The 17,917-nt window shown below is 34.2% G+C and overlaps 3 protein-coding genes and 2 long non-coding RNA genes across 9 annotated transcripts; 1 reads left to right on the forward strand and 4 right to left on the reverse strand.

Moving 5' to 3' along the window:
• The first annotated feature begins 221 nt into the window (after positions 1–221).
• On the forward strand, positions 222–3,792 carry LOC110879731 (protein FAR1-RELATED SEQUENCE 5-like). Its single transcript, XM_022128253.2, has 6 exons — positions 222–420; positions 587–667; positions 1,231–2,032; positions 2,111–2,369; positions 2,455–3,024; positions 3,124–3,792. The coding sequence occupies exons 1-6, from the start codon at positions 222–224 to the stop codon at positions 3,790–3,792; spliced, it is 2,580 nt and encodes an 859-aa protein (XP_021983945.2).
• A 5,843-nt stretch (positions 3,793–9,635) lies between these two features.
• LOC110875000 lies at positions 9,636–10,464 on the reverse strand. Its single transcript, XM_022123286.2, has 2 exons — positions 10,219–10,464; positions 9,636–10,129 (listed from the first exon to the last, which is right to left on the reverse strand). The coding sequence occupies exons 1-2, from the start codon at positions 10,438–10,440 to the stop codon at positions 9,818–9,820; spliced, it is 534 nt and encodes a 177-aa protein (XP_021978978.2). The 5' UTR covers positions 10,441–10,464; the 3' UTR covers positions 9,636–9,817.
• Positions 10,465–11,413: 949 nt separating this feature from the next.
• Positions 11,414–14,670, reverse strand: LOC110876818. Of its 4 annotated transcripts, XM_035977901.1 has the most exons (12): positions 13,922–14,670; positions 13,616–13,825; positions 13,271–13,529; positions 13,127–13,174; positions 12,633–12,707; positions 12,496–12,558; positions 12,354–12,416; positions 12,212–12,274; positions 11,953–12,094; positions 11,754–11,834; positions 11,622–11,660; positions 11,441–11,523 (listed from the first exon to the last, which is right to left on the reverse strand). In XM_035977901.1, exons 1-9 carry the CDS (start codon positions 14,657–14,659, stop codon positions 11,985–11,987), a joined length of 1,629 nt encoding a protein of 542 aa, XP_035833794.1. In that variant the 5' UTR covers positions 14,660–14,670; the 3' UTR covers positions 11,441–11,523; positions 11,622–11,660; positions 11,754–11,834; positions 11,953–11,984. The 4 variants fall into 4 exon arrangements, with proteins under 4 accessions (XP_035833796.1, XP_021980670.2, XP_035833794.1 ...); XM_035977903.1 differs by lacking the exon at positions 11,754–11,834 and having other exon boundaries at positions 11,414–11,523; XM_022124978.2 differs by lacking the exon at positions 12,354–12,416 and having other exon boundaries at positions 11,416–11,523.
• A 391-nt stretch (positions 14,671–15,061) lies between these two features.
• On the reverse strand, positions 15,062–15,624 carry LOC118482248. Its single transcript, XR_004867985.1, has 5 exons — positions 15,600–15,624; positions 15,466–15,522; positions 15,331–15,378; positions 15,191–15,247; positions 15,062–15,103 (listed from the first exon to the last, which is right to left on the reverse strand). It is a non-coding gene; the product is annotated as an uncharacterized LOC118482248 (long non-coding RNA).
• A 15-nt stretch (positions 15,625–15,639) lies between these two features.
• Positions 15,640–17,580, reverse strand: LOC118482249. 2 transcript variants are annotated; one of them, XR_004867986.1, is made up of 3 exons: positions 17,502–17,580; positions 15,750–15,806; positions 15,640–15,656 (listed from the first exon to the last, which is right to left on the reverse strand). It is a non-coding gene; the product is annotated as an uncharacterized LOC118482249 (long non-coding RNA). The 2 variants fall into 2 exon arrangements; XR_004867987.1 differs by having other exon boundaries at positions 15,643–15,656; positions 17,488–17,580.
• Between the last annotated feature and the right edge of the window lie 337 nt (positions 17,581–17,917).

The raw sequence follows: 17,917 nt of genomic DNA on the forward strand, positions 1-17,917 counted from the left end.
ATGGCGATGGTGATGTCTGCACACGCAGACTTCTTTCATTTGTATCATACCCACCTTTTCATCTTGTCATGCTTTTAATAAATGCATGTACTTGGAGGAGACTTTCTTCTTCTCTATTTTCTTAATATCACAACTTTCTTCTTCTCTCTTTTCTTCTCATCAGTTTCTTTCTCTTCATTTACTCACCATTTACTCACCATTGATGAGAACTTACATTTAACATGGCTGATTTGAACAACCAACAACATCTAACTGTTGCCGGCGGTACGGAGGTAGCCAACCTCAATGATGATCCCGGTTCACCATTAAATGTTGTCCCACATAATCTTTCACTTCATTTTGCATTTAATGAAGATGAAGATGCTTTGGTTGAGGGTAGAGTTTCTCCAGATCCTGAACCTATTTCTTCAGCGATTACACGTGAGTGATTTTTTTTTCTGTTTCATTAGATGTACAGCTTTAAATGCTTGTGTAGATATTCGTTCGATTCATGTTGGTTCCTTTTTTTTTCTGTTGTGTAAAATAAGGATTTATTTGTTTAGTTGTACATTGGATTCTTGTTGCTTAACTTTTTTTTTATGTGTAGCCTCAACTCTGAATCAAAATGGACTAGATGATGATGAAGATGGTGTTCAAGATTGTACTTTTACTCAGTTGTTATCAACAGGTCATTGTTTTTATCTATAGTTTAATTGTTGTTTGTAGTTTATTATTATTATTATTATTATTGTTATTATTATTATTATTATTAAGCAGATGATGTTTTGGGTAGTTTGGTTGAAAATGTGGTATTTTTTTTTCCAAGGCAAAAAACAAGTGTAACCATTTTTTTTAAGAAACAAGCTTTTAGAAAACATGTCGTTAGACTTGTATTAAGTTTTTATATGTTTTTGGAAACCAAGGTATTGAACTTGGTACTATGGTTAGGTTATATATGATAGTATGTATTGAAAAGGTGACACTATGGCATACCATAATAATAATTTAGCAAGTATACGTTAACAAAGTATGACATATGGTCACCATTAAAAAAATGCAATAGCATCTACACTTTTTGGCGTCATCAATAAAATGTACTTCCACGTTTTATTTGAATTTTTTTTTGGAAAAGGTTTTAATGTTGTATTTTTGGAAACTATAGTATCAGTTTGTTATGTTTTCATGTTACAAGTAAATTTGTGTTTTAACCTATACGTGCTATGATTTATTTAATCAATACACTTTTTCTAGGTGTTCATGCGGACGAGGAATTTTATGTTCACCACACACCCAATGGGACTAGAATGTGGTGTCCTAATGTTCCTATTGTTTTAAAGCCTGTTGTTGGTTCTGTTTATGAAACGTGGAAGGATGTGTTCAGTATGTACAAGGATTATGCTGTGTATTCTGGGTTTTCTATTCGTAAGGGGCAAACCAAGAGATGGAAGGGGGTTGTCACTCACCAGTACATAAGGTGTACTAAATATTCAAAACCACAGATTAAGCGTAAAACTGATACTTTGGAGCATTCAAGCTTGACTATTAGGCAAAGTAATTTCACAGTGACAGATTGCAAGGCTAGTATACTGGTTAAGTTTTGTGAGGGCAGCTCTACGTGCACAGTGGTAGGGTTCAATGAGCACCATAATCATCCGTTTGTTGAGCGTTTCAATCGTGACCTAAGTAGGACTTCAAGGAAACTACCATTTGCATCCAAACAGTTTATCCATAACATGAGTTTGAACAGAATTGGTCCGATTGTTTCTCACAGAGTTTTAGTGTCCCTGATGGGTGGACATCACAATGTACGTGGCACGCCAACTGATTTTAAGAACTGGAGCCAGTCGGTTAGGCTTTATATTGGCGATCGTGATGCGCAACTTGTTATAGATCGTCTCAAAGAAAGATCCGAGAGCTTACCAGACTTTTACTATGAGTTTGTTGTTGAGAAAGGGCAATTGAGATCGATTTTTTGGGCAGACGAAATTTCCAAGATAAACTACGAGGTGTTTGGGGATGTGTTAGCTTTTGATGCGACTTATCACACTAACAAGTAAGGTTTTTTATAGTTGCACTTTTTTTCCCTTTAACATACTATTTAACTTTTGTTTTTTTTTTCTTTGCCGCACAGGTACAACATGATTTTTGTTCCTTTCACAGGCGTTGATAATCATAAACAATGTGTGACATTCGGTGCTGGCTTGTTATTCAACGAAACCACTGAGTCTTACAAGTGGTTACTTGAATCATTTCTCAAGGCACACAAGAAGCAACCAAAGCTAGTTCTGACGGACCAGGATCCTTCAATGAAAGCTGCCATTTCAGAGGTTTTCACAGACTCTCGGCACCGCCTTTGCATGTGGCATATTATGAAGAAACTTCCCACCAAGGTTTTTATTAATTTATGAATCTATTTTTGAGAAGTTTGTTTTTGTTTCAATTATTTTAACAGTTTTTGTGTTTTCATTTGTATAGATTGCTGGAGACTTGTTACAAAACTCTGAGCTAAGAGCATTGATGCATCGTTTGGTGTGGAGTATTCACATGAAGCCATCTACATTTGAGACGCGGTGGCAACTTTTGATGGAGGAATATGGGTTACAAGATCACGACTGGTTGAAGGACATGTACTCAATTAGGGACCAATGGGTACCTGCCTACTTCCGTGACATCCCAATGTGTTGTTTGATGAAGACTACATCAAGATGTGAAAGCTCTAACTCAAGCTTCAAGGTCAACTCTTCTAGTGCTAACACACTAGTTCAGTTCATGCTATGTTACGAGACTAGGATAGACAATCAGCGTTACAGGCAACGCGTTGCAGAGTTTAAAACTTCATCTAGTGTATTCATGGACAGTACTGACCTAGCTATTGAGAAGCATGCCTTTGAGTTGTATACACATGCAATTTCTACGGAAGTAAGAAAAGAGATATACAAGGGGAAGCTGTTTTGTTACATTGTAAACACGGAGGATTGTGAGGAAGGTTGTGTTTACTATGTGAATCAATTGGACAAACGTAACAATGCAACCAACACATTTACGGTAATTTTGATGTATCTTTATAGTTGCATTTTTTGTTTTAAGTTATTCATTATGCTTTTTTTCATAGAAGCTTAATTATGTGTTTTGGTGTGTTTATAGGTTATACTTGAGTTGAGTAACCAGTCGGTTTCCTGTTCATGCAACAACTTCATCCGTATTGGATATTTGTGTAGGCACATTTTTTGTGTTTACCGGGTAAACAATATTGAAAGAATCCCGGCCCAGTATGTTGTTAAGCGTTGGTCTAGGGACGTGCTTCCTAAAAGTTTATTTTCTATTGAGAGTCGATATGGCGTTGACACTCGTCCACAAGCTGCTGCTAGAAGTCAGATCCTTGAGATCGTAACTGAATGTGTGGACGCATTAAGAAGCGATGTTGGAGGACTTTCCTCGTTCGCTGAGCAGATAAAGGAACTGAAATGCAAGTTACTAAATGGAGGACCAGTCGATGACGGAGCCAACAATGATAACTATGCTGCTGTTGAAGAATTGCTTGGTGTTTCTTTAGATGGGGACGTAACTCTCGACAACCCAGACGGGATCAGGAACAAAGGACGCGGCAAACGCCGGCGATTGTCTAGAGCACCTCAGGATGGAACGAGCAACTCTGCTGTCAAACCTCCCAAAACACCCAGGCTTTGCCGAACCTGTATGAAGTACGTGACTGGGCATGATTCAAGAAATTGCAAGAAAAAGAAGAAGAAGAATAAATCGGGTAACGAGGACGAGGACGAAGACTCAAGCTCTGCGAGCCAGGAGTCCACTTGATTTGGTATTTTTATGTTGATGTGTGTGATGTGCGTGTTTTGAAAACTTTTATGACGCCAGCTTTTTGGTCTCCATTTTAGTGGAGCGCAAGTAAACTTTGATCAACCCTTTTGGACATGCACATGTTTGCATGTGTAGATTATATGAAAGTCGATGCACATGCATATGTTTGCATGTTAGGATGTATGTGGTTTTGGTATGTCGTATGGTTTTAAGTTTAATGACTATGTTTTAACTGATCAGTTGCATTATGAAATGATATCCCTAATGTTTTGTGTTAGAAGTAAACGTTGCATTGTTTGTTGAGATTAAGAAATGGGTGGTACTTAGCTGGATTTATCTTTTGTTAGTATGCTAATGATATTTTCGTTAGTATGTACCTGTTAATGCTATGTATTTTTTAGGTTTTTTTTTTAATGTGTTACATTTTTTTCACCATTAGTATTTTTGTAGATTCTTTGCTGTGTTTGAATCTGAGATTTTTCAATCTTATGGATTTTTTGTTTTTTTTATACCATGTTACATATTTTTGTCGTTACATCCATTTTATGTATATAATTAGCTAGAAAAGGTCCCTTTTCGTTACAAAAGCCGTTAACAAAAAAAAAATAAAAAGAGTTAATTACACAAATGGGTCCTGTGGTCTATACATAATTTCGTCTTTGGGTACTAACTTATTTTTTTAACAGGTTTAGGTTCTATGGTTTCAATTTTGTAACACCTTTGGGTACTAACACCAAAATTAGTTAATTAATGACTAAAATACCCTTGTATTTTTTTAAGTTTATCAATGTAACACATTTGGGTACTAACACCTAGTTTTATTTAAGTTTAAATCAATTTTACAAAATCTATTTATTTTTTTTATTTTCATTATTTTATTATATCTCTTAATTAACATAAACTCTATTTATTTTTTTTATTTTCATATTTTTATTAAATTTCTTATTTAACATAAAATCTACTTGTTACACCAGTATTTTATTAAATAGATTTTTTAAATAAAATCTACTAGCTATATAGTTTTATGTAAATAAAATTTTAATTTTCAGTTTTGGATTGAAATGATTGATAATAATAAATATCTTTCATGTAAAAAAAATTAAGCCATTTTTAACTCGTTTTTTGTTCATTTACATTTTACTATTTTAGAAAATATTTAATTTACATAAAATCTACTAGTTACACCAGTAAAATCTACTAGCTATATAGTTTTATGTAAATTAAAAATCTACTTTACAAAAAAAAACGAGTTAAAAAAAGGCTTAATTTTTTTAGTTTTATCTAAAATACATAGCTATATAGTTTTATCTAAAATACATAGCTATATAGTTTTATCTAAAATACCTAGCTATATAGTTTTATGTAAATTAAATATCTTTCTAAAATAGTAAAATGTAAATGTACAAAAAAAACGAGTTAAAAAAGGCTTAATTTTTTTTACATGAAAGATATTTATTATTATCAATCATTTCAATCCAAAATTGAAAATGAAAATTTAATTTACATAAAACTATATAGCTAGTAGATTTTATTTAAAAAAATCTATTTAAAAAAATACTGGTGTAACAAGTAGATTTTATGTTAAATAAGAAATTTAATAAAAATATGAAAATAAAAAAATAAATAGAGTTTATGTTAATTAAGAGATATAATAAAATAATGAAAATAAAAAAATAAATAGATTTTTTAAAATTGATTTAAACTTAAATAAAATTAGGTGTTAGTACCCAAATGTGTTACATTGATAAACTTAAAAAAATGCAAGGGTATTTTAGTCATTAATTAACTAATTTTGGTGTTAGTACCCAAAGGTGTTACAAAATTGAAACCATAGAACCTAAACCTGTTAAAAAAATAAGTTAGTACCCTAAGGCGAAATTATGTATAAACCACAGGACCCATTTGTGTAATTAACTCAAAAAAAAATTTATTAGCACATATAGTAGTTTGTGTTTTTTTTTTCTGTTTGCATTTTTTGTACAAAACACTAGCCGTAGATACATTTTTCCATAATACATAGAACAAGATGTATCTTTTTGTTACTTTTCCCCTTATTTTCCTGGTGATGCATTTAATTTGTCATTTACTCTCATATCTAATCACCACCATCCTTTTTCATTATAAATAAGTTTCAGCACCCCCCAATGTGTATATCCCCAAAGCATTGTTACCTACTTATCACACACAAAGCATAACAATGCACAAGAGGCCATGTTTGTTTTCCAAAGTTCTGGATGTTGAGGCGATCGATCTCAAGCCTGAAAAAAATGAGTTCGTTAATGTTGGCAAGAGACTTCGAAAGTTTGCATCGACTCCAGTCGGCGTTGGCGATATTCCTGAAACAACCCCTCTACCCGCTATGCCCATACGCAAGCTTAGGGAGATTTTTACCAGTGATGGGCACCCCCGCGGGAAGAGAACTAGTTTTCCGACCCCCAAGGTTGAACCCGATGTGAAGCCTACAGCGCGAGCAATACCGAAGAACGAGCCTACTGTTAACGCTACAGTCAAGATGGAGCCAAGAGTAGTGCCCAAGGGTGAGCCTACAACATACCCAAAAAAAAGAGATGTTGAAGATCCCACAACCAGCGATTGGGTTGATGATGTCTCATGGATGAGTGAAATTGAGTGGGATTCATATTTCCCAATAAACATATCAGTTTCCCCTGTGCCAGCAAACCCTTGCAAGTGCAAAAAATGGTTCACATGAACAAGCTCAAGTAGAAATTAGGTGTTGTTGGTGTGTTTTTTTAATTATGTCGTTTTTTAAGATGTATGTATGTTTTTAGGTTAATTAGAAATTAGGTATAGTATCAGGTTATCAACATTATGTAAGGAGTAATTTATGTGTCTAATGTTTTTGTAATCTTTTTGTGGTGTAATATGTAATGGAAAAAAAAACTATCTACTTTGTGTGTTTTACTTTATTTCTTTGGATGTATTATGTTTTTGGTTTATTTTAAAAAAAAGTAATGAAAAGTTAAAAAAGTAGGAAGTAGGTGGACGTGGGTAATGACAAAAGGATATATTTACCATGGGACCCACAAATGGTTGGTTCATATCTTTATATTAGATCCATCATTTCAACTACAAGCTTCCAACTATCTCCATCTCCAACTACCCAAACTATATTCATCTATCTCTCAAAAAAGATGAAAAGGTGTTCATGTGGGAGGATTGCTGTTATTCGGACATCATGGACCGACGATAACCCAGGAAGAAGGTTCTATTCATGTCCATTTAAGGTAAAAGATTCAAACCCTGGTTTTATTAAGTAAACGTGTTTTCTAATCATGTTTTTTGCCCTTTTTTTTAATGTAGCCTAGCAACTGCCCTTTCATTGGTTGGGTCGACCCACCGATGTGCTTACGGTCAACTAGGATCATACCAGGTCTTTTGAGGAACATCAACAACCTGCAAGCTGAACTGTTTACCCGCGAACAAGAAATTCGGAAGAAGAATAGGGTTATATGCTTACTGATATTAGCGTTAGTGTTTGGCACCTTACTTGTTAGGATTGTTTGTTATGATTAAGAATTAGATAGTACTTAGTTGGATTATGCTTATTAGTATGTTTAATGACTTTTTCTAGTATGTACTTGGTGATGTTTGGTTGAATCTGAGATTTTTCTATGTTATGGGGTTTTGGGTTTTGTTTTTTCCATATTACATTTTTTTCCCACTAAGATTTTATGTAGAGTTTTGATGTTTTGAATCTGAATTTTTTATGTTATGTTTTTTTGGTTCTTGTCTTTACCATGTTACATTTTTCTTTTGCCCATGATTTTTGTAAATTTTTGGTGTATCCGAGATACATTTTTTTCAGCGAGTTTTTTTTGTACATTTTTTTTATATGTGTGTTTGATCATGTGCCTTTGAACCTTCCTTGAGTATTTTTTTTCCCCAACAACATTGTATGTTTTTTTAGATTTGATCACGTGACTCTTTTTTATTTTTTTTATTTTTTTCCCTAAGGTGTGTAACCTATGTATGTCCTTTTTTTTAAGATATCAATTTTTTTTAAAATCATATAATAATGACACGAATTATTGAATAAGATACACTGGGAAAAACATAGATTTATCTCAATAGTTGAGTACATAATAACTTTAACACTAGATATGGTAAACAACATAGGATAAGTAAAGTAGCCCCTATATTGCATGAGAGAGGGAAAATTGGGGCACATTTTTTTTCACACCGATAATAGCAACATGATGTAAACACCACTATTTAGTCAAGAAACGATCTTGGTGTGCCATACTCAATTTCAGTGCTAAGTGGTTCTGGGCTAAGCTCACTCTCCCAGGGGTTGTGGTTGGCCCACGAGATAAGGGTGTTTTCAGAGTAACAGGAGTAATCATCATCTATAGGATCATCTTCAGGATCATCGATAGTTTTTTGATCAACTGCCGGGGAGGTCTCCTGGGTGCCGGTGACTGGTTTTGCTTGGTCTTCGAGCACTACAGATGAAGTTTTTTTGACGGGGGTAACTTGTGTGGTGAAGTAAAATGATCCCCAGTCAACATCCAAAAGTTCATCATCTAGCGACATCTCATCATGTGTTGTTGCTTCAGCTTTAGTGTTAGTAAGGAGATCACTTATAAGCTTAGCATCGATATCCAGATTTTCTTCAACAGTGGGCGGCATTGACGGAATGCAAGGGGTTTTTGTGATTTGAGAACACTCTGGGTTGCAATCCGATTTTGGAGTTTGGAGTTCGAATGAAAGAGTTCTCCGTAATCGTTTGGTAACCCGTTTTGAGTTCGCCGGTGATGATGGACTAGACATAGTAAGGTGTTTTTTTTAGTTCTTTTTTATGGTGCACAAGTGATGAAACTAAATTTTACATTTCACCTTATTTTTATAGACAATCAAATGATGTTAGGTGGAAAAATTAATTATATTGTTTACATCAGTTGAGCCTACATCAGTTTACATCAACATTAAATGTACTACTCTGACCAACATAGGAGATAATTATTTTTTTGATTTAATGAGTTTCAATTTTCTTTAAAGGTTCCGTTTTCTTTAAAGTTTTGGACTTTTGATTTTTGCGACAGGTGTATATATATATTTTATATTTTTATTACTACATGCAAAGAGTCAATTTGGAATTTATCAGATGTGTGTACTGTAGTTACGAAATCATGACAGAGATACATTAACAATGAATATACTTAGAGATAGAGTACACATATTTTTTCCTTTTTATTATTTATGCCTTTTTATTGGTCTAAACATTAATAAGTGACAAGTTTCCTTTTTGTCCAATTTAGATTCCCCATATTGGGGCAATTAATGAGACTGTACTTTTATATATTTCTTGGATATAGTGTTCGATATGCATGTACTTATGCAGTCACTTCCAAGTTGGCACAACTACTTTGTAAGACTTCACCTTTTTTTTATTTATAAAAATACTATAATAGTATATCAATTGAGTTAACATATAATATCAACGTTTCCCACAAGTACAATCTGAGAACTATGATGGCTTTTTGTCCATCTTAGATTCCCCATAACAACTACTTTATATATATTATTATAAATATTTCTTGGATATGGTTTGGGGTACATGCGTGTACTTTTTTTTTTGCAGATTTGACAATTCAAAGCTGGCATTTATGAAAATATATTATAATGAGTAGTTAGGTTTTGCATAGTAGGTAACTCGCCCCTCAATTTAATATATATTGTTACATTTTTTTTGGTACTGTTTGTTTGTACAAAGAAAGGTATTTTTTTTGTAACAAAGCAATTCTGTAATGATAGTTATGGCCGTTTGACTAACGCTAATTATTATAGCAAAGAACACACATATTGATAGTTATGGTCGCTTGTCAAACTTTCCAGTAGTTTACTTATGCTTCACCAAAATGTTTAAGATGTCCGGATCAACGACAGACATTAATAGTTAGATACATATAGGCAACTAACAAAGTACGAGTTTAAATTGTTTAAGTTGTACACCATAGTCCCATCCACAAAAAAACATAACATTACCATACGGATCAGCAACTTACACTGATAATGCAGCATCACGAACCTTTGCCTTCACCACATTCACATCACAGAGTAGTATGCGTGTAGCGAATTTTTTTCGGAGGGTAAGAATCTGTTTTTGCTTTTGTTTCCAGTTGCTACTAAAACCACATTCAAAGTGTTTACCAACGCCGTTAAAATTTTGCATGTGGTGCATAAGGAACACTGCACTATCCATTGGATGTGCACTTGTCGCCCAATGGATATCACACCTTTTAATCTTGGCTGGTGCAATTTTATCCTTTAACGGATGTTTGCAATGCTCCAAATAATTGTCCAGCATATGCTTCTGTTAAAAAAAAACGATAAACTAATCAGTTTTTGTATGAGTTCTTGTTTTTCATCCTAATGTTTTTATGGGAAAAGAAAATGACTAACCACTTTGTATGGTGTATCTTTTTTGTAGTAGTCTTGATGATCCCTAATGCCAGCTAAGGGTGTGCGATCAGGCTTGTGGTCTATGACGGTTATTTCACCGTTTTCCAGATCGAAAACAAGCATGTAATATTCATCATTCTCGAGGATTGGAAAGAAACCCATTTTGATCCCAATGAAATCATATGCGCCGCCTATGACCATCCTTTCGCCGAACGTTTGCATACGTTCATCATCATCACAAGTAGAATCCGTCAAAAGCCAGCTGTCCTGTTTTTTTTTTTCAAAATAAGTTTGTGTCAATAAGGTGGTGCAAGCCGCGAATCACCCATAATTCAAAAGATGCATTTAGATAGACACAGTGGCGGAACTAGACCTTCAACTCAGGGGTATCCCAAAATTTTTTAGGGGTGTCCTCGTACTTGTTCAGGTGTGTCCTGTGTATAAAAATCGGAAAAAGAATTTTTTTTTACACTACTCGTAAAAACTTGAGCCGTAGCCCGGGCTACGACCGTTTACATTACAGGTCCGCCCCTGGATAGACATACTTACAACGTTCCCAAAGACTTAATAAATCCAAAATCACAGTCAAAGATCAAGTAATACAGTATGAATACTTACTATCACAGTTGTGTTAAAATAAACCCGCGTTGGGCAGCCGTCGTTTCTGTCAAGTTCTTCATAATTCATCACATCTACCCAAGCATCAACTACATCAGAGCAGACCTTCACTTCCCCCCTCAAAGTGCGCATCAGCGTTTTTGTGAGTTCTAAGCCGTATATACTCTCGAAGATAACATCTCTGCGCAAGACAATGTTAGATATGTAGATTAGATTCTGGATATCAAGAAACTAGGCCTATTATGTTTTATGTATATATTTTATAGGTGAACTTACCCAACAGATTGACCAAATTTTTTTGTTACCCCGCTAGACAAGGAGATGACCATTCCACGTGTCATGTTTTGCGAAAAATCATATGCAGTTATACACTTAAAACATAATAGACTATTTAAAAAAAAAACATACTATTTGGAGCAAAAACATTCCATAATCTATCAGAGGACCAAAGTTTTGCATAATGTAACAAGTAATATTTTTAATATTTCTAATTTGAAACTTACACTGAGTACTTCACATCGAATAGAAAATCTCAAATACGCTGTTCTTCCGTTGTAATGTCTATTCCCATTTCGTCTTCATGGTCATCACGTGAGCCGGCGAACCTACCAACTGGTTTTCTTCGTCTTGATTCGAGTTCCTTTATCCAAGCATTACGTGTGATATCCTTTTCAGCCGTTCCCTTCCCTGATCAATTTTAGTTATTGTTTGTTAGTTTTTAATAAAAAAATGCCAAGTTTATTATAATATTCGAAAGAAGTAAAAAAAAAACATGTAGAAGTCACCTTCTTGATTTTTGTCATGCGTATCATCGACATCATCACCTGCAATTTTTTTTTTTCATATTGATAAGTCGGGTTATCCGTTGTGTACAGAAATAACACATGTTAATTTTTTTTTGAGGAATTATGAGTCACCTAATTCGGTGTCTTGTGTGAGCAGGTGAAAGGTAGGCGCATCAAACAATCCTTGCATGTTTTGTGTTTCGTTGTTCTTGTCTTTTTATATTCATTCACATGTACACAGACACATACGTGTTAGTTTGTTTTGTGTGTGAGTTGGTTTTATTGACTTTTCTACACTTGTGACGGGTTATATGTAAGATGTAAAACTTACTTGTTGTAGTTATCGTCTCTTGATCTTTTGCCTCATTTTCTTTGTTGCCTATGTCTCCACATGTAGCATTTTTTTTTTGTAGTGGCATCTCCGCATCTTTCTCCATCTATCATCTCTGGTGTTTTGTCAGCCCTACCCCGATCTATTTATTTTAATGTGGCCACATACACACATGTTACGCTTAGTTTGCATTTTTAGGACATACATTTTGTGGTTTACTACTTAACGTTTTTGTTAGGATTGTCATCACTAAAGTTACCTTTTGCCGACACATCATTCTTCATTTGCTTACCATCGCCATTCCCCTGATCATTGCCAGATGCTATATACGTTTAAAAAAAATAGTATCAGTTTATTATCACCCAAGACGTTTTTGTTAGGATTGTCATCAATAAAGTTACCTTTTGCCGACACATCATTCTTCATTCGCTTACCATCGCCATCCCCCCGATCATTGCCAGATGCTATATACATTAAAAAAAATAGTATCAGTTTATTTATCACACAAGACGTTTTTGTTAGGATTGTCATCACTAAAGTTACCTTTTGCCGACAAATCATTCTTCATTCGCTTACCATTGCCATTCCCCCGATCATTGCCAGATGCTATATATGTTTAAAAAAAATTGTATCAGTTTATTATCACACGTGCGTGTATTATACTTTTTTTTGCACCTTACCTTTTTTCAGTAAATCATCACTCGTTGCACTGCGTTTTTTATTTCGCACATCCACATGATTCGGTTTATTCGAATCTGTCAAATCTCATTATATTTGTGTTAGAAATGAATGGTTTTAAAGAGTCAGTACATGACCACGATACATTAAATGTACCCTAAGTTTTTGAACTACTATACATAGGCATTTCTAATTGCACTGTTATTTTTTTTTGGGAAAATGTAATCAAAATGGAGCTTGTTAATCCATATTTCAAATAAATTTTTAACGTGTAGGAGTAAATTGATTGTACGAAGAACGTAAAAAAGCACTTTTATGGCTCAACGAATCTTAACGAATTACGATAAGTATATTCTTCTTCCAGTAAGTCTTTCCAAAAAAGTTATCTCGAACTCTATTTTTTTTAGCTACAAATACATATGAATACTTTTTTTGTGTAAACGATTATTTGCAAAATAAAAAAAAAGATAAATATTTTTTGTAAAAAAGGTCATACCATTGATCTTTGCCACTGCAGCCGCGTTTGGCACATCATCTACAGGGTCTGCATTTAAAAAAAATTATTCAAATTAGTAACAGCTTGTAGGAAAAACTGAGTACATATTCAATGAAGTGATACATATCCGTTTTCCCGTTGTACCTTCCGTGTAATCATTATCTGGGTTTTGGACTGTCTTGTTAAGAGACATGAGCACCCCAGCAATTTTTTCCCTTGGGGAATCAGGCCACAGCGATACCCTTGTTTTTTTTGAGTGTACAATTTTCTCAAAGCGTTGTATCAATTTTTTAACTTGCTCGTTGTCTGGATGAGCATTGAACACTACTTCCAATTTTTTTTGCACCGTAACTCTTTTCGCCTCCATCACGTCCAAATGTTTTTCTATCAATGCAATCTCATTCTACAAACAAAGTTATAAAATACATTTTTAACCAATTTTCGAAAGAACATAATTACTTTGTAATTGGTTGTAATTATTAATCTTACACTCAGAACTTCATCATTAGCATGTAACTCTGTTTTCCTTGGATCCCGTCTAACCACACCAACTTCATGCAAATCCTCTCCACCAAAGCCACCTCTTTTTATCTCAAACCGTTCTCTTTTTTTCAGTTCGTATTTGCTCCAGAATACGATTGGGTATATTGTCCGGTCAACTGGAAATCCTGTGCATTTAACTCTGTCGACATATAGCAACTGTGTAACGGCGAAAAAAAAAAACAAGCGGTAAGATAACAAAACAAATGTTGTATGCCTATATTGTTAGTAAGTTTTGTTAAACAGGCCACTTACAGCCAAAAGTGTGAGTGGTCCAGAAAATGGAGATTCAGGATCAGAACTCTTCCAGCCATCTTTACATGATTTGATTTGTTGGATCAGATAGGCACACCAATTGATTTTACTAAAATCCGTGTCTCCTGTAAAAGTTTTCAAAATCCACTCTTTCATTCGCCCATTTTTGTTACACTCAACCATGACGGTTAAGAATAACATCAGGAAGTCCAGTCGGAAATGAAAACTGTTGGCTTCATCACTTGTGAGTATAGATCGTGCCAGGTTCGCTGGTGCCACAAATCGTTTACGATATCGTTTTCTCCATGCTTCAACAGCAACATCAAGCTTTGAATTTGTTCGTACATTTTGCATGTCTATGCCCTTCTTAGGAATCCCTAGAAGGTCATGGACAGACTGAACATCAACATCTATTGACCCACATGGCAATTCAATAGCCATTTCTTGTGGGTTAAAGTGGTCCACAACATAGTGGGCAATTTTTAGAGGTATCCCACTGATGTTGAATGACAACATTTTTCCAAAACCCATCCTATTAACGTCTTCTTGTTGGTTCCTCGTTAGAGACTTGATGCATTTGAACAACTGCATAGGTGATGAACGTGTTTTTAGTTTAGGCCACTTATGCGTCGTTTTTGCGTGTTTGCCACTTCGGGTTTTCACCCGATCATGTTTTACTTTTTTTGTTTTTTTAACAGCAATTGCATCCTGTTTTGGTAGAGCTGTATCTGCACTCATCTGTGAGTCACCATCTGCTGAAAATAAGATAACAACTTTTGGTTAAGATTTACATATTTGATAAAGAAGGAAAGTAATAGTGGGGTGTGTTTACGTACATATTAGTTTCCTTTTGACATTTTTCTTTGGTTTGCTATCTTCACGCCATCGCTGAGCTGTAAATATACATTTTTTTGTAAATAATTAGCATTAAAGTACATAAGACAAGTATTGAAACATATATTCATTTTATTTTAGACTCTCAAAGATCATGTATAGCACAGTTTTGTACCTCCTCTTGTACGTGTTGCCAATATACATTTTTTTGTAAATAATTAGAATTAAAGTACATAAGACAAGTATTGAAACATATATTCATTTTATTTTAGACTCTCAAAGATCATGTCTAGCACAGTTTTGTACCTCCTCTTGTACGTGTTGCCGGCCCGTCCTGATCGCCCTCGCCTTACAAATGTTTTACAAAGTCATGTACACATAAATATTAGATTCAAGATGAATGTAACCAAAGCTTCCATACATTAAAAAATGTACCTTTTTTTCTTTTCTCAATGTTTTCCATCGGAGTGTCCAAGTCACTATCTGGTAAAACTGTGGCACCATATTTGTTTTATTATTTATATAAAGCATTACTATTAGACAATCGAAAGAAAAAAAAATGCTTTTTTACGTACTTATTAGCTTTCTCCTGCGTACCTTCTCCTCACAATGTGCATCCTTAACTACATTTTGTACAAGTTTTATATAGATCACGAACTAGTAACAACCTTTACCAGAATATATATTAAAAAAAAAGAGTAATTTTAAACCTTTTCTACCCCCCCTTGTCCGCATTGCTGGTCCGCATGTATTAGTATCCGGTGTCACTGTTTTTTAGAAAGCTTATGGAAATTAGACATAACATGACAAACAAACATGTAATGAATTAAAAGTAGTTACGTACATATTTGTTGCCTGTTTTTGCGCTTGTCAACCATCGGGGTATCACGAACCTTTTTAGCTGCATTTTTTATTTGTAGTCAACATCAATAAATACAAAATGGTTTTTAATATGTAAGCATAATTGATCATAGTTTATCTAATTTATAAGCACCTGTGGTCATTTTTATTGTCGGATTTGTTTTGCTATTTTTAGCTGTCACAACGGATCCTGCAAAAGTATGAGATAAAGAGGCAGTCAATATATGGACCACATATCACCAGTAGATAACAAATATCGCATACCAATCAACAGTAGATCACTATGCCCCAGATCAGTTTATAGCAAGCAGAGTTTTTGTTTCCTTAGAATGAACAAGTACACACTATAATTTTTTTTTCTCATTCAAAATTAACCCACAAACCACCCCCCCACCACCCCCCCACCCCAAATTGATCATGTGTTCATCCCGAAGAAGCCCTAATGTCACCCCTGTCATTAACAGAAAACCAGATGTATGAAGTAACCCAGCACTTTGAAAACTGCTCTTTGACCCTTTAAAACTATATTTTTGTTTCAAAGATTTTTCATATGTACTTTTTTTTATTTTGTCAGATTGCTTCAGAAGGTCTCAAACATTAAGATCACATCTAAAATAGTTTTTTTGTATATTTTCCATGTTTTTTCCGCGTGTGCCCACTCGAATCGTTGCCAACTCAGAACGTTTTTTTCAATTTGCAAGTACATAAATATTAGATTTTAAAAAAATGTAACAAAGAAACTTTTATACGTAAGAAAAAACATACTTTTTTGCATATTATCCATGGTTTTCCCGGGTGTGTCCAAGTCACTGTCTGATGTAACTGAGACAACAAGTTTGTTTTATTATTTTTTTCCAAAACATAAATGTAAGACTAGTGGAAAATAATGCTTGTACGTACTTATTAGCTTTCTTTTTTGCAACTTCTTATCCTGATGCGCTTGCTTATCGACAACCGGCGTACGGCGAGTCTTTTTAGCTGCAGTTTGTTAATTGTAAACAACATTAATAAACTAATTTCCAATTGAATGCGTAAGCATAAATTATGAAAGGTTTGTAACTTTAAACACCTGGGCTCATTTTTCCTTGGATTTTTAGTCGTAAATGCGGATGACTGCAAAATGTCACGTATGCCAACAAAGCATCAGTTTACACATAAGAGCAAAATGTCACGTATGCCAACAAAGCATCAGTTTACACATCAGACGACCATTATTCGGACAATATTTATGCCCTTTTTTTTATTATCATCAGAATTCTTGATTTTTTTTTACTTATCATTTCTGATTATGTATTGATAAACCGCGAATAGCCGTTTTTTCTAATTACAGATTATTAGTGTAATTTATTTTCTCAATCAAATAGAAGCAAGAAACATATACTACAAAAAAATTGTGATGTTCAATACTTCCAAACATAGACCCCCAAAAGTCAATTCATTTAGAACCACACACAAACTCTAACCCTTATAAAAATTAAAGAAACAACATTAACAACAAATCATAAGCCTTTAAAAAAAAAACCAGAAACAACAAATCTACGAAACACACCCAAACCTGTATATATAAAAGTCCGTATTCTACATAAACAAAGGCTTACAAAATATATAAAAAAAAAAACCTTCATTTTTTACCCCTCCCCCCCCCCCCAAAACAAACCAGTTTAGTCGGCACCAGGCTATGCAAATGGAAGAAATTTTTTTGGGAAGAACCATGTCTTTTTAAGAAAACCCAAATGTTATTTGCAGAACATAATCCCCATAAAGTCCATTCTTTTTAACATCCTTCATTGTTATGACGCACAAGACTAAAAAAACCATGGCAAATTGTGAATCTATTTGACACTTACATAATCAAAGAGTAAGTAAAAAACCTGAAACGACGTACCGGAACCCTAATTATTCCGGCGAACGTTCTTTTCTTCGGTGATTGTTGGAAAATCTGCGTTGATTGATGAAGATTCAAGAGACTCAGTGATGAAGATGAATGCCAGAGCGTGAATCTCAGGTGATTTTGGGGTTAATTTCAGAGGTTTGTTGAAGACTACAAGAGAGAGAGAGTTTTAGGAAATTTTGAAGAATTTGAGGGTTGTGAGTCTCCGGTGAGTTTTGGGTATTTTGAATTTTTTGTAGTCTGAGATAGGTTTTGTAGATTAGGGGGGTAATGATGTAGTTGATGTAAGTTTGATGTAAACTTCTTACACCATGCAGTCTTTATTTTGATATAAGAGATTATCAATTTCGGCTTTCCCATATTGCCCCTCAAGTACCATCAATATATTAAAAAAATGTAGAAAAGCCATT

Source organism: Helianthus annuus, chromosome 9 (assembly GCF_002127325.2).
Source record: "Helianthus annuus cultivar XRQ/B chromosome 9, HanXRQr2.0-SUNRISE, whole genome shotgun sequence".
Lineage (NCBI taxonomy): Eukaryota > Viridiplantae > Streptophyta > Magnoliopsida > Asterales > Asteraceae > Helianthus > Helianthus annuus.

Bases quoted from the DNA above. Each gene is read 5' to 3' on its own strand.
- LOC110879731 (XM_022128253.2), top strand. From the start codon at position 222: ATGGCTGATTTGAACAACCAACAACATCTAACTGTTGCCGGCGGTACG. The intron at 421-586 runs GTGAGTGATTTT...TTTTATGTGTAG, and splicing joins TATTTCTTCAGCGATTACAC to CCTCAACTCTGAATCAAAAT. The intron at 2,033-2,110 runs GTAAGGTTTTTT...TTTGCCGCACAG, and splicing joins GCGACTTATCACACTAACAA to GTACAACATGATTTTTGTTC.
- LOC110875000 (XM_022123286.2), bottom strand. From the start codon at position 10,440: ATGCAAACGTTCGGCGAAAGGATGGTCATAGGCGGCGCATATGATTTC. The intron at 10,130-10,218 runs GTTAGTCATTTT...TTTTTTTAACAG, and splicing joins AAGATACACCATACAAAGTG to AAGCATATGCTGGACAATTA.
- LOC110876818 (XM_035977903.1), bottom strand. From the start codon at position 14,659: ATGAGTGCAGATACAGCTCTACCAAAACAGGATGCAATTGCTGTTAAA. The intron at 13,530-13,615 runs GTAAGATTAATA...CTTTGTTTGTAG, and splicing joins CTAATGATGAAGTTCTGAGT to AATGAGATTGCATTGATAGA. The intron at 12,095-12,211 runs GTAACTTTAGTG...TAAAATAAATAG, and splicing joins GAATGATGTGTCGGCAAAAG to ATCGGGGTAGGGCTGACAAA.